Source organism: Topomyia yanbarensis, chromosome 3, assembly GCF_030247195.1.
Source record: "Topomyia yanbarensis strain Yona2022 chromosome 3, ASM3024719v1, whole genome shotgun sequence".
Classification (NCBI taxonomy): Eukaryota; Metazoa; Arthropoda; class Insecta; order Diptera; family Culicidae; genus Topomyia; species Topomyia yanbarensis.
The window spans coordinates 101537515-101549923 of NC_080672.1; the positions used below are offsets into that span (position 1 = coordinate 101537515).

The 12409-nt window shown below is 43.5% G+C and overlaps 1 protein-coding gene across 1 annotated transcript; it reads left to right on the forward strand.

The window, feature by feature from the left end:
* The first annotated feature begins 634 nt into the window (after positions 1–634).
* Positions 635–1438, forward strand: LOC131687108 (uncharacterized). The gene has a single exon (XM_058971149.1). It carries the CDS (start codon positions 635–637, stop codon positions 1436–1438), a length of 804 nt encoding a protein of 267 aa, XP_058827132.1.
* Positions 1439–12409: the final 10971 nt, after the last annotated feature.

Consider the following 12409-nt stretch of genomic DNA (forward strand, 5'->3'; position numbering starts at 1 on the left):
CAAAAAGTACCAAATCACTGTGGCACCGTGTTATCAACATGCTACTGTGAGCATATAAGCAGTCTCATCAAATTGTGTTAACTGTTAAGCACGAGAAATTTTCTATTTCAAATAAAGCTCTATCATCATTCCTAACTCGATGTAATTATTTAGGAATGGTACAGCCATCTGTCACATTTGAAGATATATTTTTTTCGGTTCGTCTCTACCAGGTGAATTTTGCGGCATGATGAAGGTGAAGAACCTCCAAACGATGCCTTTTGGAAGCAACCGCAATTAACGACAAAGTGTAATATTTTTTTTTTCTCTGCGGCAATGGTTTATAACGGTTCATCGCATTGGATCAAACTAATGCGGAACCAGTAAATTCAGCAACAAATATTTGCAATTATCTAACCAGCTAGTTGCAAATTGTGCTACAATACAGAATCGCATAGTCGCAGCTAACCTATTTCTAAATTGGTATATAAAGGTTAGAATTTCTCCGATTCAGTCAGAAAGCAAATTTAAACTTTAGAATGATCTCATGGAAAGGAAATTCGCATTTTGGACTGCTGTTGATTCTCGTAAGTATTTGGACTGTGAACACTAACTGGACCAACGTAATGTCTTTGTAATACCTCAGGTGATTGGCATGGCAGCACAAAATATCGATAACGATGAGTTCGTGCCAGGAATTCTCAGGCAGGTTGCAGCCGACGATATTTTGTACCCCGAGCCAGCTGAATGTGGCAATGGACAGCTAACCATCTGCAATGGCTGTCGCACGATCAAAGTGTGCATTGGATTGGAAGATGCTCTGAATCCGACCCAGCTCTGTCCAACGTCTGCCCCGTTCTGCAACACGGCCGAGGGTGGCTGTTCCACAATTCCGGATGATACCCAGGAACAATGTTCAGCAGCTGCTCAAGAGTTACGCTTCCGTTGTACCGGAAAAGGCAAATATCCGGATCCACACACGTGCGGAGGTTATTACTTCTGCGATAAATCTGGAACTATTGGCGATTCGTATCGGTGCCCCCCGAGTTACACATACAACAGCAAAGTTGAACTATGTCAACGATCCAACACCGCATGTAAATCCCTCAACTGCACCGCCAGCGGCCCCGTCTTTAAGGTGCATCCATCGAACAACAAATACTTCTATTACTGTCTTTATGATGCCAACAATGCAGCAGCGGAACCTTCCATCATCATGTTTTCCTGCGGCGATGGGGCCACCTACGACAGCAATGCCAGGAAGTGTGTCTACAAGTGTCCCCGGGAGGGTCTGTATGTTAAATCGACCAGTCCGAACATGTACTACCAGTGCTACTGGTCCAATGGAAGAATAACGTACATAGAACGCTCATGCCCGTTGGCGACTCAGCAGTTCGACGACACGAAGAAAGTGTGTATCACGCCTGTTGTCAATGCTACAAGTAAGCTTTTCCTATAATTGTTTCATCAGCGCTATGTTACTGTAACTATAACTCCAAATATGAGTTACAGAAGTAATAAATTAATCAGTGCCAATACAATCAGTTGAGTTCTATGTTTTATATATGCATTTAATTTTACTATCGAGCGATAGACATTTGACAATGGTCCTCTATTCTCCTTCATTTTTTATTTAGGTATTTTTATCACAAATTTATGACTTTTCGTCTTAAACGATAAATTTATTTTGAGTTCATCAAATTATTCAACTAAGAAAAATACATTATTTTTTGTTAATGATTTTTGGATGTACATTCGTTTAGCAGCACCGTCAATTTACGGATCATAATACTGCGAAAAACATTAAAAACAAAATTGAGAAGCGGAACAAAAACCCAAAGTTGCCCCATTTTTTGGGGTCCGCAAGAACCTGTGCTGAAGATTTTTTTAAAAAGAAATTAAATGTGGCTTCACAGTTGAAACTTTGCAGTGATGTTTAATGGGGAAGGTTGCAATGAAAATTATCATATTTAATTGTACCACCAAACCATATACAAAATGCACAACCCATAAAAATATAGTCTATCAAACACTCCATAGCTAATCTGTGTAACCCGTCAGGGTAACAATTTAGCACTGGGTGGAAATATACCATTTATTGGGTATACACTCCGTAGAGTGTATTGTTTACATAAAATTAGACTCACCGCTGTTCAATATGTTCGTTCATGTTTTGATGTAAATTTCATTTGTTTTTTTATCCATGAACGTTTTTGTTGACATAGCTAGATTAGATAATTTTTGTTGCATGTTTGTGAATTAACAGTAGAGTTTAGATAGGCTTCAATTTTCCACTTGCTGGCAAAAACGATTGCTGAATACGCTACTCAGCGGGTGACAGCGACGGTGGTGGTGGAAGGTGGAGTGGCATATTGACATCGAGCAAGAGGTAGCCATCGGAGCCGGGAGAGTGAGCTTCGAACCACGTTTGTGAACAGTCGTTTTGTGTCTCGATCGAGATAGTTTTTTGAAGATTCACGGCAGTCCGTGTGTGGTGAGCAGAAATATCTGCAAAAGTGTCTGCCTGTGGTTCGAGTGCTCTTGTGTGGTGCTAGATCGCCGTTTGTGGGAAGCTAAGTGTAAAGGAGCTTTCGCTTCCCCGGCTAACCGTGAAGGATCTAGAAGCACCGATCCGCCCTCGCTGGGAAGGATAAGCCGAACGAGCCTTGCTCTCCTTTCCAGCTAACAGCCAAGGAGGGCGAAGCAGGTAGGACAACGGATCCGCCTGGGAAGAACACTGCGGTGTCTTCCGGGATTCTTTGCGGGGAGCAAACGAATCCGGTGATTCGTCACCATCGTCGCTAGGGAGGTTCCAACAAACGAGCCACGCTCACCTCCCTAGCTAATTGCAAAGGACCGCTGCCGGAGCAGCAAACAATACTCCAAGGAGAACTCGGCCGTTGCTGTCCCGGCCGGTCGGACGAGACCACCCACCTTTCCAACCAGCAGTAGCAGCTCAACAGCAGCAGCAGTGGAGATAATCAGAAGGAATAAACACGGTAAAATTTAGTTTATTTGTTTTTCCCTTTTTGTTTGTTACGAAAATCCGAAATTCTGTAGAGGCACCTAGGCCGCCCTGAAAAGAAGGGTTCGCCGGGCAAACCAGAACCCGAGTAGTGGGCAAACCCCTACTTACATTTGGCGCACAGCGCAAAACACACTGAAAAAAATATTTTCCTATTTTGGAAAATATTTTTTTCTTCCGGAGTGTGGGGTGCTTCTACTAAATCTAGGATTTTCGTAGAACAGTCGGTGAGGTTTCTTCCGCAATATTGTTCCGCGGTCGTATTATTGATTTATTTACATTTTTTGGTATTGTTTTTTGATTTTTGCATTTTCTTTTTTTGTCCGAATTTGTGGATTGCGTTGTTTGTGTTTGGTCTGCCGGACGAGTAGTTTGAAGGTTGTTGTTATTATTCGGTTGCGGTGGCCAATCGCCTTGAATTCTCAATCCGATTTGAGACATTTTTGGAACGGCTTGATTTCCTGAAATTTTAAGGGAATCGTTAGTGGGCGAAAAATCGAAAATAATACCGTGTCAGTACTTACATGCTTTGTGTCTTGGTGATTTCTTCCAATATAGCGCAAGTTATGATGGCGTTGGAGAAATTCAACCAAGCGTGTGTGTTCATGCGCGTCGATCATTTGCATTTCGATGAGCTGGATTTTGAGTTGCTATCTCGAAGCATTTTTATCTCTCCTGATTCGGATCTTTCGGGTGTCCAGCGGCAGCGGCGTCTTCGGGGAATTTTGTCGCATGAGCGGTCGTCTCGGAGGGAATTAGTACGCAATTTCCGGGGTGACGTGGGTGAAGAAAAGGAGATCTGCCTTGGTAAATTACTAACAATCAAGGAAGATCTCCAGTACCGGTGCCCAAACAAGGAGATTTACCGAACACGGTTGCTTCATTTGGGGTCTAGGCTCCAGGTTATCCGAAATTATGCGGCAGGGGAGGTCAACCAGGAAATTTCGGGGTTGCTGGAGGAAGTTCTAGCAGTTTATGCCAGTCATTTCAGTGACGAACAGGCAGCACTTCCTCCCGACAACCAAGAAGGGGAGGATGGAGAGGTTTTGGGAGATTTGCTGAGTACAGACGTACCTGCAATTCCACAGGGATCCAATCCTTCCGATAACGAAGGATCTCTTTCCAAACAGCTCGTAGGAGACGACCTGTTGCGTGTCTTGTGCGAGATGAGGGACGAGATTCGACAATTGCGACAGCAATCCGACGATAATAGAGCCCTAGCGTCTCAGGGGTCTGATGCATTTTCAAAAGCTACTGAAACGCTAATGGGTGGGATTGCTTCACTGACAACCATTTCGTCAGTTTTAAGAAAGACGGTTCAAGAAGTTGTCTCACTTCGTGAATCCGTCAGTGAACTTCGGGCACTAGTACATCAGAAGGAAAGTGCTCCTGAGATGGATCTGCAGACCGATCTGGAAGATTTGCGTTTGATGGACGTACCCGATTCATTTGATGAACCAGAGATTCCTCGCCCAACACTGGCGCCCAGTCCCGATCAATTTGTGTTGAAGCGAGGATTCTCGGGTCAACAAAATCTATGTCCATCACTTCCTATCGAGAAACCGAAACAGAATACTGGATTCACAGCCCCGTACCAAACTCAGAACCAGCCTTACGTTCCTGAATTGACCGAACAGCTGGCGGGACCATCATATCCGAACTTTTCGATATCCACCAATGCGGGAAACGGATCGATGGTGGCCCCCAGGAATTACTCGCGAAACCCGCAACGCGTCGCTGATTGGAAGATTCGGAAGTATGCTGGAACTGATGAAGGAACTGGACTTAATGAGTTTTTGGACACCGTAGCAAATTACGCTGCGTGTGAACAAATGTGCGAAGAAGAACTTTTCAATTCTGCGATGCATCTGTTCACTGGCAATGCTTTGACCTGGTATCAGGCTATGCGTGCGCAAAACCGGTTGTTTAACTGGAACCATCTTGTTTGCGAGCTCAAGGTAAATTTCGTACATCCTGAACTTGATGCTACGCTCAAAATGAAGGCTCTCCAGCGCCGGCAGATGCGTAACGAATCTTTCCAGGAATACTTCCTGGAAATGGAAAAAATATTTCGTGCTATGACGGTTCCAATGGCACCGAGCGAAAAACTCGACGTGCTCAAGCGGAACCTGAAAGCCGATTATAAACAAATGCTGATTCTCAGGCCAGTGAACACGCTTTCAGAATTGATGAGTCTTGGTAAATCGATCGACGCCTCCAAGACGCCGATTTATCAGAAAGTTTTCGGTTCTTCTCGGGAAGTTGCTGCTTATTCTGATAATCCACCACAAAACAAACAAAAACAAAATAATCAAAACCAAAAGGGAGGTGGACAGAATAACGGCAACGCAAAATCCAAAACGTTTTGGAACAAGAATGCCAAACCGGCAGGTCTTGATTCAAGCAAGCCTCCTGACAACCAGAAAAAGAAACAGCAAGGGAATCAGGACGGCAAGAATCTCGACGGAAACAATCAAAAACCGATCGAATCACCGCAGAAACCTATAATGTGTCTGGAGTATTTGGTGGAAAAGCATCGTCCTCCCGTGCTCGGCGTCTGCTACAATTGTGGAGACAAAGGACATGAATTTGAGGAATGCCGGAAACCAAATCGGGTCTTCTGTATCGTGTGTGGGTTTAAAGGCTTTGATGTTTCTCGTTGCCCTTACTGCCTAAAAAACGGGATCAGAACCAACTGAAGTCGCAGTTGGCAGTAAAGCAGCGCTCCAAACAACTAATAATTAATCCCCAGATTTACGACAGTTTTCGACCGGCTCGTGATGAGGACTATGATAATTCGTTGTCTGTCGAAACCATCGTCCTTGACGACCCGTTCGATAACCGTCCATTTGCAATTGTCGCAGTGTACGGCAAATCCTTCAAAGCCTTGCTCGACAGTGGTAGTAACGCCACAATTATAACTAAAAAGCTATACCGAAAGTTTTCGAAAAGTCCATTGAAAAGGTTGGAACGACCATTCGAACTACGTTCTGCAAATGATCAATCCTTACCAATCATTGGACAAGCGTATCTCCCGTATACTTTTCAAAATTTGACAAAGGTCTTATGCACTCTTGTAGTAGAGCATCTGACCGTCAACTCCATTCTAGGTATGGACTTTTGGCGCGCCTTTGGGATTTCTCCTGAGATACAAAACTGTGCTCTGTTGAACTCAGGTCAGGAATCGGAAGACGACGAAGAAGATGAAGTACCGCGTGAGTCGATACTCACTTCGGAACAGTTAGCGCGTGTAGAAGAAGTAAAGAAGTGTTTCCAGGCAGTAGAGCCCGGAAAGCTAAGCCCAACCTCATTCACAGAGCACAGGATTGTCATCAAAGATGAATTCCAAGGTGCGGCACCCGTTTGCCGATATCCTTATCACATGAGCCCAAAGAAACTGTCAAAGGTCTGGGAAGAAGTTGACCGATGGCGGTCTATGGGAATTATCGAGGAGTCTGATTCGGATTGGTCGCTTAATATTGTGGCGGTCACGAAACCAGACGACTCACTTCGCCTTTGTCTAGACGCTAGGCCTCTCAATGAGCGTACTGTACGAGATGCATACCCTCTGCCCCACCCTGGGCGAATATTGGGCGGCTTACCCAAGGCGAAGTACCTGTCTACCATAGACTTGAAGGAGGCCTTTCTCCAGGTACCCCTGGCTAAGGAGAGTCGTAAATATACCGCTTTCAGTGTTCCCGGCAGGGGTATGTTCCAATTCACCCGTCTACCATTTGGTCTCGTCAACAGCCCCGCTACTCTGGCGCGACTGATGGACCAGGTTCTAGGACGAGGTAAATGGGAACCTTACGTTTTCGTCTACCTAGATGACATCATCGTGGTAAGCGAAACGTTCGAGCATCACATACAGTTGCTCAAAGCATTGGCCGATTGTCTAGCAAGAGCCAATCTAACCATCAATTTGGAAAAATCCCGTTTTGGAGTCCCCGAACTAAAGTTTCTTGGTTATTTGTTGAATCGGGACGGACTCAAGGTCAATCCTGACAAAATTCAGCCGATTCTCGACTACGAGAGACCGGTTACCGTGACGAAACTTCGTCGTTTCCTCGGGATGTGCGGTTATTACCGCCGTTTCATTGATCGGTTCAGTGAGGTCACTGCTCCCTTGACCGATCTGCTCAAAACGAAAACCAAGAGCTTAGTTTGGAACTCCGAGGCAGAACTCGCGTTCCTTAAAATTAAGGAACTTCTAGTCACTCCTCCAGTTTTAGTCCCACCAGACTTCTCCAAAGAATTCATTCTTCAGACAGACGCTAGTGACGTAGCAGTCGCTGCTGTTCTGGTGCAGGAGTATCCCGAGGGTGAGAAAGTAGTTGCTTACTTTTCGCACAAACTGACCACTCCCCAAAGAAACTATCATGCAACTGAAAAGGAAGGTCTGGCGGTGATAATGGCGGTTGAACACTTTCGAGGTTACTTGGAAGGTTATCATTTTCGACTGGTCACTGATTCGTCAGCGATTACATGGATACTGAAGACTAAATGGAAAATCAGTTCACGTTTGAGTCGTTGGAGTTTAGAATTGCAACTCTACGACATGTCTATTGAGCACCGGAAAGGCAAGGACAATGTCGTTCCAGATGCGTTATCCCGGGCCGTAGCAGCCGTTTCCGCTTTGTCCACCTCAGACTGGTACTGTTCCATGAAGTCCAAAGTTATCCAAAATCCTGACGACTATGCCGACTTCAAAGTAGAAAATGATCAACTTTTCAAGTATGTAAACTCGAAAGTTGTTCCGTGCGACTCGCGGTTCAGTTGGAAACTCGTCCCAGCACCCGAGTTCCGTCAAGATTTGATTCAACGTACCCACGAAAATTTGCTTCACGTGGGATACGATAAAACGATCCACGAAGTGCAGTTACGATATTACTGGCCTCGTATGGGATCTGAAGTACGAAAGTTTATTCGAGAATGTGGGACGTGCAAGGAAATCAAAGCTCCTTTCGTCCCAGTCCAGCCCGAAATGGGTAAGTCGCGTGCGACTAATGCACCATGGCGAATGGTTTCTGTGGACTATATTGGTCCTCTTCCAAAAAGCAAACGTGGCAATCAACACTTGCTTGTCGTCCTCGACGTCTTCAGTAAGTACGTCATGTTAACCCCCGTTCGCAAAATCGCTAGTACGTCACTCTGTACGATACTGCGCGAACAGTGGTTCAATCGCCATGGCAGCCCGGAAATTCTGCTAAGCGACAATGCCTCCACTTTCACCTCGAAGGAGTTCAGTCAATTCATAAAAGAAACCAACGTCAAACATTGGCTGAACTCCCGCTATCATTCGCAGGCTAACCCAGTGGAGCGAACAAATCGCTCGATAAACACCGCAATCCGGGCATATGCTCGAACCGAGCAGCGCAACTGGGATGTCCACATCACCGATGTGGAGCGCATCCTAAATACTACCGTTCATTCCTCCACTGGGTTTAGTCCACATTTCATTATACACGGGTGTGAAATGGCATCTGCCGATGACTTCAGCAGGATTTCCGGTGAGGGTGACCTAGAAACAAGACACCAACAGATAGACAAAATCCGGGAGATTGTGGTCAAAAGTTTGGCAAAGGCAAGCGAGGGCATTCGACATCAGTACAACTTGCGTCATCGAAAGTTCTCCAAACCTTTTGAAACAGGACAAATGGTATACCGTCGAAACATGAAGTTGTCGAATGCACTCGAGTCTTACAATGCTAAACTTGGACCACAATACTTACCGGCAAAAATTGTCTCAAAAAAAGGTGTATCCTCCTACGAGCTGGAGGATTTAGCAGGTAAAAATCTCGGAGTTTGGCCAGCAAATCTCCTTAAACCAGCATAAAAAAACTTTTCCGTGCCGTTTGTGGACTGACGGTATGCTTTTATATGGATTACTCACTTGGGAGTTTTCCAAAAGCAGCCGTCAGTTCCCTACGGCAACAACACGGACTTTGGTCCGAAATAAAAAAAAACAATAAACATTTCTCCGTCTTCTCTATTTTTATTGTGGAAGACCAACTCTGCCGCGAGAAGGTTCTTCAACACCTTCTTGCAATTTTCCAGAGCCACACTCACGCAGTGTGGTAAACAAACACTCGCACGAAATATATGCTCCGGCCCCGGTGACGACTACGGTAGGGTGGAATACTCCACTAAAAACACTAATCTTATACCGTGCCGCTCTCCCGGGCACCGGGCGCATCTAAATACACTACCCGCCGTGTTCGGCAAACAAAAACAAAAAAATTCTTTTGCGCCCCACTCGCGCAGTGAGGTAACCAAATTATCCACTAATTTGCTTTGCTCCGGCGGTCGAGACGGTTACGGTAAAGAAAACTTTCTCACCAAACCAGTACCAGTGTTTGGCAGAAACAAAACGAACCTATTGTACCGTCTTTTCACCGCCGGATGCATACATATCATTCTTCTGCCGTGTTCGGCAACATAAAATTTTTCAAAAACCCCTTTCTGTGGGGAACGCTCGCACCTACGGGTGCACTAAATTATATAAAATCTCCTTGTTTGGAGCACAATCTCACAAGAAAATCACTACTCCCTTTTCCAACAGGGACACAACACTCGCGGAAATGGGTTTCCTGCGCGACTACTACTCCGGAGCCGACCGTAAACGAAAAAAAACCGCGAATAAAAACAGTTTGCTAACCGATTTCGCGAACTGTTTTGTTTTTATTTACGATTTTGATGATTCATTCATCATATCGAATGGATCATCGATTTGACACTTTCCCCGATGTTCGCATCAATGCTCTGCATCATGCAGGTGTAGCCCGATTTGGATCAGAGTAGTGTGAGTGGAAAAGCGAATGGGGTAAAAAGCGCCTCGCGTCTTCGATTTCGAATCGAATAAAATTTTATTTCGTCTAATTTTGGGTTTGTGGTTAAACCTGGGGTGGTTCGTTTGATTCCAGCGGGAATCTTTTTGATCTGTTTAAATTATGCGAAAGACATTCTTTGGTCCCTCTCAAACGTTTCTTTTGCCATGTACGAAGCGTTTTGAGGCGAAAAGGGACGAATATACAAACTTTTTGTCCGGAATGTCTGTGAGTGGGAGAAATGATGACGTGTTAAGCGGTATTGTATGAGTGAATTTATGAGTGCGGAATCGAACAGAGTTAATGAATGCATGTGTGAATGATAAGATAAAATTGTTTTGGGGTTAATTCGAAGTGCTTATCGGAATGTGAATGATCGAGTAGGCCAGTGATTGAGGATGAATGAATGGGATAATTGTATGAATGTATTTGGATAGAAACCCCAACACAAGCGTGTAGTACTGGCAGGCCCGTCGAGAGGGGGGGTCAGGGGGGGGCAACTACCCTGGGGCCCGGGTCTGTTTTGGGGGCCCGCATTTTTAACCGAATTAAATTTATTTTAATTTAATTGTTGAAGTTTATTGTTTCTGTTGACACTGCAAATATATTACAATCAAATACGTTCCAATGGTTTTCTGAAGTAGGTGAACGTAACCCAATCAGATTCATTTAACAGTGCAATTGAACCATTCTGGTTTCATTTATCGCAAGTGTTTTTCAAAGTGTGCAGTATGAAGTGGTATACAATTTATCATATTCCTAGCTAACTGTCACTAATAAAAGTTGGATATTCTCGGAATAGGATTGATGAGTAGATGACGAAAATCAATGTATTTTGAAAATCAAGATGGCGAATTCCAGTTAAGACATCATTATAACCTAAAATATTGACGTTTTCGAAATAAGATAATCATATAATCGATATAGGTATAGTGATTTGTGATGCGAATGATATGATTATAGAAAACTTTTCTCAACCAGAAGACGCTATATTGGTCTTCAAAAGGGCATCACTCATCTACTCATCAAACCCGCTTAAAAATACCCTCATAGTTTATACAGATATTGTTCGAAATAGCTCCAAGCTACCGTTTCTATCATCTACTCGTCAAGCCCTTTTCAAAAATTCCCAAATTGTTGGGGTTATCGAGATTATTGTTCAATCGGAAGTCTCCATCCTGGATTTCAAAAAGGTACCAAATATCTATTTTCATCATGTACTTGTCAAGCCCGTTCCGGAAATACCCATATTGTTAGGGTTATCGATAATATTGCTCAACCAACGAATTTTAATAAGAATGTGAAGCGAACTTTTTTTACGATCTAAATCCCAAAAAACGAACTAATTTAATTTACGGCTTGGCTTGATTCGTAAATGGAGGTTGCAGTGTACACATTTGATGCAGAAAATATGGGAATTTAACTAGATACTTATTCTACCCATTAGTTTCCACCAAAAGTTGAAATTCTTTCTCTCACAACTCTCTGTCTCAGTCTTTTAACAGCAGATTTCGCTGTTGGATCCCAGTCATCGCATTCGGAATGTTTTCTCTCTGAATGTCAGCGCAAATGTAACAACTGATTCCAAAACCGATTTCCAATGGGTGACATACAATTTCATCTCAGTCCAGATTATCGTATGAAAGTTAGCTTCAGGGCAAAAAAGATTATGCATAAAATTGCTGCCTTCACCACAGTCTGAAATATTTGAAAATATCCAGCCGGTTAATGCACCCATTGGAAAATCATTCAATATCAGTGTTAACCTTTCGGTAGACGCACTAGTACACAGAGTGCGCGTCACTCAGGAAATCAAGCGAAAGCGTCTTTGGCTGGTGTTCTGGCCTACTCGTTCAGTGAGCCATGCACGCGACTTCAGGAAGGCCAGACATAAAGGAAGGCCAGACATAAAGTGTATAACTTTTGAACGGGTGCTTATGGACAAACAATTTTACCTTTGTTTTGTAGGTGAAACCTAGTCCTATTAGAATAATTGATAGTATAATTACAATTTTTGCCGATAGTGAAGTCACACGGGTTCAAAAACAGGCCAAAATTAAATCAAAATCAGTTATAAGTCTTTACACAGCATTCACAGCTATCTGGTCTCTTCGGAAAAGTTGTGTGTTTTATGATGATAAAAAATACCTTAGAACATTGTTAATGCGAAAAATTAGAAATAAAAATATTATGAGTAAAAATAGGAAATGAAGGAGTTCACCATAGAGAACTTCTCATAACTCGATTACTATGAGTGACAGAGACAACATGTCTTCTGCAAAATTTATAAAAATACTCTCCTCTACAACTTTGTCGAAGACAGCCAAGCGCTATCTCTTTCGGTTCAAAAGTTAAATTTTCTATAGCCTACTATGATCATTTTTTTAAAAAGATAATATCACTAAAAGATGGCGCTTTTTACACACACAAACATAGTAGGATATGTGAAATCACTAATATGGACAGTTTTGACTCCAGTGAATTAAGTACCTCAAAACGCTGTTTTGAGCCACTGTGCAAAGTGGAGTTTACAGAATTTTGACAACCTGCTTGGTTACTGAGATATAGCGAGAAACGT